This window comes from Pelobates fuscus, chromosome 1 (genome assembly GCF_036172605.1).
Source record: "Pelobates fuscus isolate aPelFus1 chromosome 1, aPelFus1.pri, whole genome shotgun sequence".
Taxonomy (NCBI): Eukaryota; Metazoa; Chordata; class Amphibia; order Anura; family Pelobatidae; genus Pelobates; species Pelobates fuscus.
This window is the reverse complement of record NC_086317.1, coordinates 298,918,692-298,932,985: the sequence shown is the minus strand read 5'-3', so window position 1 is coordinate 298,932,985 and position 14,294 is coordinate 298,918,692. Positions and strand designations below refer to the sequence as shown.

At 35.4% G+C, this 14,294-nt stretch overlaps 1 protein-coding gene across 1 annotated transcript in view; it reads right to left on the bottom strand.

Annotated features, from left to right (window-relative positions):
* The window catches only part of DMD (dystrophin), a 2,317,639-nt gene that overhangs the window by 1,388,591 nt on the left and 914,754 nt on the right, over positions 1 to 14,294 (bottom strand). The window contains exons 19-20 of the mRNA XM_063457949.1: positions 7,870 to 7,957; positions 1,782 to 2,023 (exon numbers count right to left, since the gene is read on the bottom strand). Of these exons, the coding sequence (XP_063314019.1) occupies positions 1,782 to 2,023; positions 7,870 to 7,957 (330 nt within the window). The remainder of the gene's footprint in view (positions 1 to 1,781; positions 2,024 to 7,869; positions 7,958 to 14,294) is intronic.

The window sequence follows — 14,294 nt, the reverse complement described above, 5'->3', positions numbered from 1 at the left end:
TAATGAGAAGGGGTGTGGTCTAATGACATCAACACCCTATATCAGGTGTGCATAATTATTAGGCAACTTCCTTTCCTTTGGCAAAATGGGTCAAAAGAAGGACTTGACAGGCTCAGAAAAGTCAAAAATAGTGAGATATCTTGCAGAGGGATGCAGCACTCTTAAAATTGCAAAGCTTCTGAAGCGTGATCATCGAACAATCAAGCGTTTCATTCAAAATAGTCAACAGGGTCGCAAGAAGCGTGTGGAAAAACCAAGGCGCAAAATAACTGCCCATGAACTGAGAAAAGTCAAGCGTGCAGCTGCCAAGATGCCACTTGCCACCAGTTTGGCCATATTTCAGAGCTGCAACATCACTGGAGTGCCCAAAAGCACAAGGTGTGCAATACTCAGAGACATGGCCAAGGTAAGAAAGGCTGAAAGACGACCACCACTGAACAAGACACACAAGCTGAAACGTCAAGACTGGGCCAAGAAATATCTCAAGACTGATTTTTCTAAGGTTTTATGGACTGATGAAATGAGAGTGAGTCTTGATGGGCCAGATGGATGGGCCCGTGGCTGGATTGGTAAAGGGCAGAGAGCTCCAGTCCGACTCAGACGCCAGCAAGGTGGAGGTGGAGTACTGGTTTGGGCTGGTATCATCAAAGATGAGCTTGTGGGGCCTTTTCGGGTTGAGGATGGAGTCAAGCTCAACTCCCAGTCCTACTGCCAGTTTCTGGAAGACACCTTCTTCAAGCAGTGGTACAGGAAGAAGTCTGCATCCTTCAAGAAAAACATGATTTTCATGCAGGACAATGCTCCATCACACGCGTCCAAGTACTCCACAGCGTGGCTGGCAAGAAAGGGTATAAAAGAAGAAAATCTAATGACATGGCCTCCTTGTTCACCTGATCTGAACCCCATTGAGAACCTGTGGTCCATCATCAAATGTGAGATTTACAAGGAGGGAAAACAGTACACCTCTCTGAACAGTGTCTGGGAGGCTGTGGTTGCTTCTGCACGCAATGTTGATGGTGAACAGATCAAAACACTGACAGAATCCATGGATGGCAGGCTTTTGAGTGTCCTTGCAAAGAAAGGTGGCTATATTGGTCACTGATTTGTTTTTGTTTTGTTTTTGAATGTCAGAAATGTATATTTGTGAATGTTGAGATGTTATATTGGTTTTATATTGGTTTCACTGGTAAAAAGAAACTATTGAAATGGGTATATATTTGTTTTTTGTTAAGTTGCCTAATAATTATGCACAGTAATAGTCACCTGCACACACAGATATCCCCCTAAAATAGCTAAAACTAAAAACAAACTAAAAACTACTTCCAAAAATATTCAGCTTTGATATTAATTAGTTTTTTGGGTTCATTGAGAACATGGTTGTTGTTCAATAATAAAATTAATCCTCAAAAATACAACTTGCCTAATAATTCTGCACTCCCTGTATATATATTTGTGCAGTATTATATATTTTTGTGCAGTGTATGTGTAATAGAGAGATAGCACAGTGAATAAGGTTCCAGCTACCATATCTGGGAGTCTCAAGTTCGTGTTCAGGAAAGATCAACTCATCACATTGGGTAATAATATCAACACTGTATGACTGAAAAAAGCTGAGTGACCTTTTCTGGTTACTTTGTGTCAGGCTTCCTGCCCGCTTACCTCCCACTAAAGCTGAGTGCCACGATCCCCTCCATTTTCCAGGAGTGAGTGTAAGAATTATATGATGTTTTATAAACATGTGTATGACTAAAGGAGATAACAGGTTTAGCACATTTCCTCACCTTACACTTTTCTAATTGTATTTTGACTGTACCCGCCTCGGCAGCAGGCATACTTTGTGCTTTTAGCCAGTTTTCAGCAGCTGAGACACTCTGTTCCAGTTGTTGCAACTGGAAGTAGAAGGCAATGATGCTATTTTGATATTCCAGCCAGGCAAGTCTTTCACTCAGCAGCTGACCAAAATCCGTCCACCGGCTGTTCAGATGTTGAGTGGCTTGTTGGATGCTGTCAGTATTAAGGCCATCTAGAAATGAAAATGAGTACACAATATATATTTATAAATTAACAGTTGTTCATAGTTCTTTTATGTATTTACATTTACAAAGACATGGATTTTGTTTAACAAAGAAAATAATAGATCATTATTATGGTTTGTTTGTTTCTTTCTTTTCTTTCTTTTTTTTTTTTTTTTAGCATTTTTTATATCCAATGTACAACAGTGCAATTTGTAGATATTTAGGTGTGTACATTTTCTATCAACAATATCATATAGCATTTCTTTTTATATTTCATGTATGATAGTTGCACATCGTTTTTTCCACATTGTTCACTAACATTAACATTTAACAGTGGGGGTGGGTGTTGAGGTGGATGGGAAGGGAGGGGGACAGAGTTGGAGAACATGCATATTTGTATCGGTTCCCTTTTTAGTGCATGGTTTCTTAGCATTTACATTCCAATAATTGTGAGTATGGCCACAGCTGGCGGAGTAGTTCAGTCCCCTCATCGGGGTAGAAAGGTTACCTTGTTTAAATGTACCCTGTTTATTATTTTGGAGATATTATTATTACTGACCTCTTTCCAAGAGGTTTAAGTTTTAAATGGGTTATCTGGTATTTTATTGATTCATGGGGTTGCCTGCCATTGTTGTGATAGGTGTGCCTCCCATGTCGTCCATGCTAAGTTTATAAATGGTTTGCTGGGTGCATTTTTGCATGCCATTATTTCGTAGCTTTTGGTCATTTCTAACGTTTGGATGCATTGTGCAAGTTTAGGTAGTTGCGTTTTGCGCCAGAGTCTACTTATCACCTGTAGGGCTGCTACTATGATATGGTATATTAAGTATTGGTGGATCTTCTTGAGACCCTTTGGGAATAGGTGCAGGAGGTAAATCTCTGGGCTGTTGGGCAGGGTAATGCCTGTGCAGTCTTTCACAAGTTTCCCTATGCTTGATCAGTAGGGTGTCAATTTCAGGCAGGACCACCAAATGTATAGCATTGTCCCCTTGTCGTTTAGAAAACGCCAGCACGTGTCTGATATGGTTGGGTTTCTCCGATGTAGGCGTGTTGGCACCATGCACCATCTATATAAGATTTTTCTAGATATTTCCATATGTGATGTGCATAATGACAATTTCTTATGTGCTTTGAAAATTTGGGCCCATTGGTTGTCCAAAAGGGTGATGCCCATCTCGCGTTCCCATGCTCCGGTGAAAGTGCATGGTTGATGCTTAGTTGTTGCACCACAATTAGCATATCGTTTTGAGATTATTTTTGGGGCTGGTTTCAGTTTAAGACATATCTGTTCCACCTCCGTCAGCTGTAGGCCATGTACATTATAATAGGAGACAATTTTTTGTTTTCTGTACCACGACTGGAGTTGTGTGTAAGAGAATTCCACATACCCGGGTAGCCATGTTGTGTTCGTATGTCTGCAAAAGGTTTTAGCCTGGGACCTTGGAAGATGTGGTATAGGTGCATAACTTGGTGTGTGCGCCACAGTGTGTAATTGAACCCTGGTATTATGGCTGGCATCGCTTCCATGGTTTGTTTATTTCAATCTTTAATCTAGTACATGAGCCATTTTTGCCAGGGCTTAATACTTGTCTTTCTCTTGTACCTTGCTTCTTCAATCTGTCAATCATCCCTATCTGTCTATCTATCTTTGTCTAATTAGACATTATGTTGAATGATATTATTAAAGAAGCACTCAAAGAAATTAAAAAAAACCAATGCTTAGTAGATCTTCTTCCAATGAAAATATGCATTTTATGCATTTTTTTTATCAGGGATATATGTAAGAACATCTTGCAAAAGCTGCAGGTCTCTCATCTGAAATCGTTGCAAGCTTCCGCTTCTAACCCTACCCAGACTTTATGGGGCTATCCAATTAAAGACATCACAAAACAGTTCAATGAAATGCTGAATGACAGACAGGGGGTGTAACAATGATAATTTTTGAAAGTGTCAATTTCTATTGAAATCTGCATTTTTTGTAAAATAAGAAAGATTGCACACTCTACACATATAAAGAACTTTTTTAAGCTAAAGTTCTTGAAATGTCTGAGCTGTCCCTTTGAATAAGTAATCACCTCTATGTGTATAATCAGATTAGTCCACAATTCCAATCCTATACTGTATTGAGCTCTTGATTATGTTATGCTATGTTCATTCTAATATTAGCTTTGTTATTCAGTCTTAATTATGTATGCAATACTAGTCTGCTTTCCTGTAACATTTCACCATGCTCTACTTAAAAAGTTATACTGACAGTTCAGACTTCATATGCTCAATTTGGTGGTTTTTGAATGTGAAGATTTGAAAGCCCATATAGATTTAAACTTGACCTGATTAAGGGAATTCTCCCAAAAAATACCTTGTTCCTGTTAAATGATTTAGCATAAAACCAACAAGCACATTTAACATATTCATTTAGCTCTGACACCTATAGGTCTCATCATCTCCTTGTTCTTTGATTGTATCCTTCACACATTATTTTATAGTTCACACCTGGAATTCTATGTGCTTCCCCTTCCTCACCATCTTCCAGGGGTCAGACCTCTGTATTATCTCCCACATTTTTAAGGCTAGATGAGAAGGAGGTCACATTTTTCTTAAGAATCTAACCTGCAGACTAAGTGGAATAACGCTGTAAATATATCTGACCCTAGGGTTTAAAACGACACTATAGTCACCAGAAAACGTTAGCGTGATGAAGCAGTTTTGATGTACAGATCATGCCTCTGAAGTTTCACTGCTCAATTTACTGCCATTTAGAAGTTAAGTCACTTTTGTTTCAGTTTATGCAGCACTAGCCACAGCTCCCATGCCTGTGACTGACACAGCCTGCATGAAAAATATTGTCTCACTTTCAATCAGATGTAACTTACTTTAAAAGTTTGTATCTCCTGCTCTGTTAATTAAACTTTAATCACATACAAGGAGCTCCTGCAGTGTTTAGCAAGCTATTAACAAAGCAGGAGATAATAAATTCTAAATTAAACAGAATGTGATATAAAGGAAGTGTAAACATTAAATGACTCTTTACAGCATAAACAAAGTGATGTAACTCCTAAATGGCAGAGAATTGAGCAGTGAGACTGAAGGGACATGATGTTTCTATACACCAAAACTGCTTCATTAAGCTAAAGTTGTTTTAGTGACTATAGTGTCCCTTCAATGTAGATTCAGTCATCTTTAGTAACACAAGTTACAGACTAACATACATCTGCAGCTAGAAATGTCATTTGCAGAATGAAGAGGAGGCTATGGGTTCTGGTATATGTCCTGGAAGCATCATTCACACCTCCCTACAGCCACTTTGATTACTCCTCTTTCTTTCCCTACATTGTACGTTAGATATTACTATTAATTTTTCAGTATGTGAACTCATGAACAGAGCTCCTATAAACCTTCTGTTCTTGTTAGCCATTTTGCATAAAAGAACCGCCACGCTAGATTAGATTGTAATCTCACGGGTAAGGTTCTTAGTTATTGATATTTGAAGATTTTATGTTTTGTTTTTGTAAACTATTTGTTTTGTAAGTTTGTAATCTGGCAACAGTTGGTATGCCATTCAGGTGTGAAACCCAGAAGTCTACAGATAAATATTAAACAATAACAATAAGTGAATACATAACAACTATAATCGAAATAAGATTATGCATTCAGCACTGTTACTAAAATATTGAACTAGAAGGTATTATATTGAATAACATATTGGTGTAAATATTCCTGAATCATACCTATTATGCAAGTACTCATAAACTGACACTTTAACAGCCAAACCTGTCAGACAAGATAATCATTAAGTAAAGAAATTGGATAAGAATAGGGCAATATTGTCTACATTGTATGCTGGCAGTTATTGAGGAATGCTTTTAATGGCACCTGGAAGAAAAGCCTAATTAGAATAAACCCAGTCAATATGGCATTTGATTATGCTGGGTTCATTAAACAACAGTTTTAACCATTTAACTAATAAAGTGATATAAAACAGGCTGTGTCTATGTCAGTTATTCTGAAAAGATAATTTGGTATTTATTATGTTAACCTTTAAACAATTAACATGTAATATTAGATTATGTTTCTGCATTAATAAAATGCATTGTTCTTGACAGACAAACTCCCTCTCTAATGCTTTATTTTACACAGTTAATCATTTTAACTGATTATGACATTTAAAAGCTAAAAATATTCTTTAAAAATAAAATACTTTTAAAAAAAAACTGACAAAAATCTTAAATTAAATGTAATTTTCAGGAATCTGTGTAATAATGGATAGTCTCATATCAATGGACACACAGCAATTTCCAGTTAAATTTTTATTCCACTCTGTAAGCACATGCTATGCTGCAGAGATACTATTCAACAATTTAAAAAAGTCCTGATTTTATTTATGACATTTTAAAGGGATATGCATCACCAGGGCCAATCCTAGGGTGACTGATGCCTAGGTTAAATAATATTTGTGGCGCCCCCAGGTGTGTGGCTAAATTGCTAACTCCTTCCCTTCACAAATATACAATTTCTAACCACACCTTTTTTCTATAAAAAAAACCTCTAACTTCACCAAGTAACATGTCACCTACTTCCTACAGTGCCAGCTTTACCCCCCAAAAAGCTTCAGTTCCATCTTTGTGTCCAGCTTTACAGTGCCATCTCTGTCCCCATACAGCTACCCAGTGCCATCTGTGTGCCAAAAAAGCTAATCAGTGCCATCTTTGTGCCCAAATAACTTATCAGTGCCACGGGCAGATCCAGATCCTAATCTCAGGGGGGGCACTGGTAGTGGGCTGTAGTGGGGTGATAGGGGCTGTAATTGAGTAGTTAGCGACTGTAGTATGGGGTCAGAGGCTCTAGTCCAGACAGGGGCTGTAGTGGTGGTAAAGGGGCTGTAGCTGGGGATATGGGCTGAAATTGGGGTAATAGGGGCTATTCTGCGGAATAGGAGCTGCATTTGGGAGAAAGGAACATTAGTGTGAGATAGGGGCTACATTTGGGGGTTGGGAGTGTAGTGGGGCTAAGGAACTGAAATACGGGGTGTTGGAGGCTGTAGTATAGATAGGGGCAGCTTTAATTATACGAGTTGTAATGGGGGTTAGGGGCTGTAGTAGGGAGTTAAGGGCTGAAGTTAAGTGTTAGGGGCTGTAGTAGGGTGTCAGGGACTGTAGTAGGGGGTTAAAGGCTGTAGTATGGAGTTAGGGGCTGTAGAACATATTCTTCAAAACATTTATTTTTTTAAATTTGTATATTTGTTTAAAAGTGTTTGTTTTCTCATTTAAAAAAAAATCATTGTCAAATGATGCATGTTCCTTTAATCTTCATTTCTCTCTTCTTTTATTTTCTGTTCCCCTTCTCTCTGTCACCCTTTTGAGTTTCCCTCTATGGTCTATTTCAGCTTCCACACTACTTCGTTCATCTCATTTCCCCTTCCTATCTTTCTTGTTTCCCATCATATACTGTAGGTATTTTCAGCTTTGTTTTCTGTCCTTCATCCCTTTCCTCATTGTTTTCAATCCATCTTTTATATTTTGCAATTAAATAGTTCATCTTGTCCCTTATAATACTTTCCAATCCTATATATTTTGTTAAGTTTCCATTTCACATGCAGGGTTTTCGGTCCATGTGCTTTTTTCATTTACACATTCACCTAATAATTATCTACATCCCTTATTACTATCCATTAATTTTTACAATACATTACTGTATTCACGTATTGTACAAATTCCTTCACTGCACTTTGATAGCTTCTCTCCTGCATTGCACTGTATTTCCCTTTACTCATTGGTTTTCAAGGCAGGCAGTTCCTTGAGTTGTAAAGTATGTTTAGAAAACAGATGATATATGAACAATTGATTGACTTAATTACCATTCACCAACTGCTCCATCAAGTTCTGTGCATTTCTATTGGCGTCTTGCAGTTTTTTGCTCTTTTCTGTTTTTTCTTTCTCTATGGCCTAAAGCATAGAAGTTTATTATTTAGAATGACAATAATAATGCAGTACATCCGTAACAATATAACATTTAGCTACCTTATTATATAATTGATTTACTTAAGCTTCTACTTAAAATTAACATTTTATTTAAACTATGTCTTAAATTTTCCAAATTAATGCATGGTCCATTTACAAAAAAAAAAACACACTCCAGTCACAATTATCAAGTAATTCTGTAATGAGCCAAAGTGTTGGCTCAATGAAATATCAGTAAATCATTCCTCAGTTCCTTTTGTTTTGCAATTTATAACATATATTTCTAGGGACACTATAAGCACCAAAACAACTTTAATGTTGGTGTATTGATCATGCTCCTGCAGTCTCACTGCTCATATTTTTGCCAAATAATCAAATTATTTATGCATCCCTAATCACACCTCCCTGCATGTGACTTACACCTCCTTGTTAAGCACTTCCTGAAAAGATCTAATGTTTAAACTGCCTTTATTGCACAGTTTGTTTTAGTTATAATTTCTTATCTCCTGCTTTATCAATAGCCCTCTAGACCTTCCAGGAGCCTCCTATGTGTGTGATTAAAGTTCAATTTACAGAGCAAAACTTCTAAAGCTAGTTATGGACTGATTGATAATGAAACCATGCTTTAATGCAGGCTGTGTCAGTCACAGTCAGGGGAAGTGTGGCTAGCGCTGCATAAACAAAAACAGAATTATTTTGTTCCTAAATGGCAGAGAATTGAACAGGGACCTGATCTATACACCAAAACTGCTTCATTAAAATAAAGTTCTTTTAGTTAGAGTTATTTAGTTATCAAGACAGTTCAGATATGTAATCTATTTCTAAGCGGTTTACATGTAATTCTATTGCATAAATTCTATGCTTAAACAACACTGATTTTTTTCTTGCTCTCCATGGTGTGCTTGAAATTACCACATATTTTACTGGTAAATTAGTGTACAAATTTACATAGATTCTATTTACTGGTAGGTTTTGATGAGTTGACAAACAATTTACAAAATAAAGACCAACATAGTTGAAAAATGAATCTGATTTATAGATTTTTCTAGTGTATTATCCAATTATAATGGTTATCTCTCTGTTTAGGTAAAATACTCCTCAGGGAAATGGCACACAAATCATACTACTACAATAACTCAATATAAAATTGCAATCATTATAACTAGGTAAAATTCATTCAGCCGTTGTAGGAAAGAGACATCTCTGACAATAATCAACGTAAAACTTTAAGCAGGAAAAACCACTAAAGCTCTTAAAGGGACACTTTTGTTTCCAAAACATTTCTTCTCAGGGAAGTGGTTTTTGGACAAAGTAAAAAACACAGAGAAATGCTAATCTTTGTTTTTGTCTAGCTACTGTCACACTGGTAACCACTCTAGGCACTTCCTCGTATAGATATTGACAGCCAGCATGAAGATGATTTTAAATGCTTCTAGTGATTCACACAGAGAAGTACTGGATTAAATACCTCTCCAGCATTTTTTTAATGCATGATTTATTACTTCTGTGTTTTGCTTTTTTTTTCATTTTTATTTTTTCATCTGTTGCATTTTTTGTTCGGTGACCATCATGTTGCAGTGTGTGACATTTTTTGCCAGAGCAAGAGACTCTAATTCACTTTAATTCACTTGTTCCTCTAGAAAAATGTTCTGTTTCAGTTGGCTTTTTTCTGCCTCTTAACTAAATGCATGGGTCTCAATCTAGGCACATTAACTTTTCATATCCCCCACATAATCTAGCACCCAGTTTTTTAAACTTTCAGTAACTTTCTCTGTAAATCTTTTTGCTAAACTTTTCTTTATTTTTTTTCTTATTTTTTTAAAATTTCATTTACATAAGCCATTTCCAGCAATTGACATATGTTGCGTTATATACCAGAATTATTAATTTGTAATAAAAAATTAAAATTTCATTCTTTAAGGAAAATGTATATACAAATAAACACATAAGAAAAGTAATGACTGCAGTGTCTAGGGCCCAATAGTAGGTGTCTAGTCAAAGATCTCCAAGGGTTTTACAAAATATAACTTTTCTTTCCCCCATTTCTCCATTTTTCTTTCCCTAGTTTATTCTCTCCTTTTTATGCCCTGTCACGAATCTCTTCCTTTTCCCTTCACCTGTCTACTTATTACTTTTATCTTAAGGTAAATTATCTTTTTTCCTATACAGAAGCCAAAAAATCCATATTTCTCCACATAAAGGTATATTGTCCAGAAATGGCAAAAAAATTACTCTCCATTGAGTATTGATAATCTATTTGGTTTATTTATTTATTTCCTGCCATAATGGAGGCTGGGTAGATTTCCAATTTCGAGAAATGGTTATCCTAAGAGCAAAGAGAATATGAGTAATTAGGTGTTTGTGTTTTTTATTCATTAGGGGAAATAGGAAAAGTGACAGTGTTGTCTGGAATTAAATCCGATACCAGAGTGGATATACGTACTATAATATCTTTTATCACATCACAGCTATATCAAATATGAAATATTGTACCAATCTATTTTTTGCATCTCCAACATAAAGGAGTATATGCTTCATAGATTTTATGAATTTTATATGAAATTAAGTACCGTCGATATATAATCTTTAACCCCTTAAGGACACATGACATGTCTGACACGTCATAATTCCATTTTATTCCAGAAGTTTGGTCCTTAAGGGGTTAAATGAAGTTCTAACAGAGAGATACAATATATATATTTAATTGTATAGTGGTTTGATACCATTCATATGAGGTATAAGATATTTTAAGATCCATTTCCCATTTTATGATAGAAGGGCATAAGACTCTCCTTCCAATAACTTAAGGGTTCTGGTTATTAGGCCCTTAGATCCCAATCTATCTAAGTATCCATAGATAGGATGTTCATAAGTATTTAATTCTTAATTCTTAAATACAGAAAAATATCTTTAGAGGATAATTTATACTTGTTTGGTAAACTTGGGAAGGTAAGCAGTGATTTATTTTCATGTATATCAGCAATTCTATTGATCAACATTTGCCTCCAGCTGGTAATATCTATATCATTCATATTGTTTTGGAATATTTCAATGGGGGCAAGAGTAAGAATTGAATCCAAAAGCAGTAACTTACTTTTTAACATTTTTAGAGTATCAAATAAATCTGCAATAAATTGATTTGATACATTTTTTTTTAGATCTTTTTGGTTTAGCTCATCTGTCCAAAGTATTGTATATAAATTACCCAGCGAAGAGTTTGCTTGTTCTATCTGAAACCAAGCATTATTTTGAATTTAGGTTTTGTCCAAACTATTGCATTTGTGACTAAGCAAGCTCGATGTAGCTTAGCAATATCCGGAAATGATATACCACCATTATCATTTTTATTTTGTAGGATATTTTTGGATATTCATGGTTTCTTATTTGCCCATATAAAATTTGTAAACAGTCTCTGATATTGTAGAATCCAGTTATTATATAATTTAAATGGTAAAGATCTAAATAGGTATAATAATTTGTGTTTAGAATAAGCATTAACTATATTCAGCCGTCCAAGCCAAGAGATCTCAATTTTACTCCATGTATTCAGTTGTGTTTTAATTGAACTATATAAGTCTTCATAATTCCGATAAATTAAGTTTGAGATATTGAAAGATAATTTAATACCTAGATATTCAATATATTCACAACTCCTGGCAAAAGGAAAATTAGATTTCAGAGACGATAAATAAAACTCATTTATGTTTGCTATTAAGATTTGAGTTCTTTTTAGATTTATGTTATAGTTAGAGAACTTTCCATATAATTCAATAACTTTTTAAACCTCAGGGATTGAAATTGAAGGCTTCAATAGGGACCGGAGCATGTAGTCAGCAAATAAGGATATTTTATACTCTCAAGCAGCTGATTGTATCCCAATTTATTTTTATTTTTTCTAATCATTATGGCTAATGGTTCTACAGACAAAAGGTAAAGTAATGGGGCCAATGGGCATCCTTGTCTTGTACCATTCTTGATTAAAAAATAATTATTAATTTATAATTTTTGCACATGTTTCTGAATATAATGACATTATTTTATCCTTAAAAGGGCCCTGATATCCAAATTTTGTCTAGACTCTAAAAATCTCCAATTAACCCTATCAAACGCTTTTTCAGCATCAATAGCTAGAATAACTATTTCTGAATTCATAAGATTACTTTTGATTATTAAGTTAATTATTCTCTGGATATTATAGAATAGGAAGTACAAGCGCTTATGTGTATAGGTTTGCAATCTGGATAGTTCCAAAGATATATATTTTCGTGAGCTGCTATACCACCGTGCTTATCTTTCTATCAAAGATAGTGGAAATGGAAGGGATATCCGGTGTAGCGCTCTAATAGTAGTGGATATATAGAAATGATAAAATAAATCCTAACTGTACCTTAATAGGTCATATACACTTATGGGTAGTTTCACTATATTCAGGTCAACCTTAAACAAAAAACACAAATATACAGAACATAGTGTAACCTGTATACAGAGTGTAAATAAAAAAGAAGTGCGTAGATCACTAACTCACACTTTCAAGAGCTATCACACTAGCTCAGGTATATGCGCCTTAGGGTCCGTAGAGGCGACCCTCACCCTCCTTTAGGTCCAAGTTTTCTCCAGGTGCAGTGTCCTAGGTAATGGGTATAGGAGGGAACATATAGCGTAGTACAGTCTATGTATATAGGAGGTATAGTACGAGGTAATGTTAATATACTCACAAACCCTGAGCCAATATATCGGCTCGCTTCATAAGGTGTATGTGGTTAAGGACCACATTCCTTCTTTGTAAAAGCAGGTAGAAATAAAAGCCGTAAGTGTGAAAAATATATATATGTAATTTATTATAAAAAATAGTATAACATGTAACTTTTAAAAATAGTATGTAGATAAAATAACACTAGTGGCTATAGTCCAAAAAGCAATTCTGTCTGCTCACTGTTCATCCAGGACGCGTTTCACCAAATTGGCTTCCTCAGCTGGAAAAATGTTCAGCTGAGCAGTGAGCAGACAGAATTGCTTTTTGGACTATAGCCACTATTGTTATTTTATCTACATACTATTTTTAAAAGTTACATGTTATACTATTTTTTATAATAATTTTTTATAATAAATTACATATATATATTTTTCACACTTACGGCTTTTATTTCTACCTGCTTTTACAAAGAAGGAATGTGGTCCTTAACCACATACACCTTACATGCTGGAACATTTATAACATGTAACTTTTTAGTATAACATGTAACTTTTAAAAATAGTATGTAGATAAAATAACACTAGTGGCTATAGTCCAAAAAGCAATTCTGTCTGCTCACTGTTCATCCAGGACGCGTTTCACCAAATTGGCTTCCTCAGCTGGAAAAATGTTCCAGCATGTAAGGTGTATGTGGTTAAGGACCACATTCCTTCTTTGTAAAAGCAGGTAGAAATAAAAGCCGTAAGTGTGAAAAATATATATATGTAATTTATTATAAAAAATTATTATAAAAAATAGTATAACATGTAACTTTTAAAAATAGTATGTAGATAAAATAACACTAGTGGCTATAGTCCAAAAAGCAATTCTGTCTGCTCACTGTTCATCCAGGACGCGTTTCACCAAATTGGCTTCCTCAGCTGGAAAAATGTTCAGCTGAACATTTTTCCAGCTGAGGAAGCCAATTTGGTGAAACGCGTCCTGGATGAACAGTGAGCAGACATAATTGCTTTTTGGACTATAGCCACTAGTGTTATTTTATCTACATACTATTTTTAAAAGTTACATGTTATACTATTTTTTATAATAAATTACATATATATATTTTTCACACTTACGGCTTTTATTTCTACCTGCTTTTACAAAGAAGGAATGTGGTCCTTAACCACATACACCTTATGAAGCGAGCCGATATATTGGCTCAGGGTTTGTGAGTATATTAACATTACCTCGTACTATACCTCCTATATACATAGACTGTACTACGCTATATGTTCCCTCCTATACCCATTACCTAGGACACTGCACCTGGAGAAAACTTGGACCTAAAGGAGGGTGAGGGTCGCCTCTACGGACCCTAAGGCGCATATACCTGAGCTAGTGTGATAGCTCTTGAAAGTGTGAGTTAGTGATCTACGCACTTCTTTTTTATTTACACTCTGTATACAGGTTACACTATGTTCTGTATATTTGTGTTTTTTGTTTAAGGTTAACCTGAATATAGTGAAACTACCCATAAGTGTATATGACCTATTAAGGTACAGTTAGGATTTATTTTATCATTTCTATATATCCACTACTATTAGAGCGCTACACCGGATATCCCTTCCATTCTCTGGATATTATCCG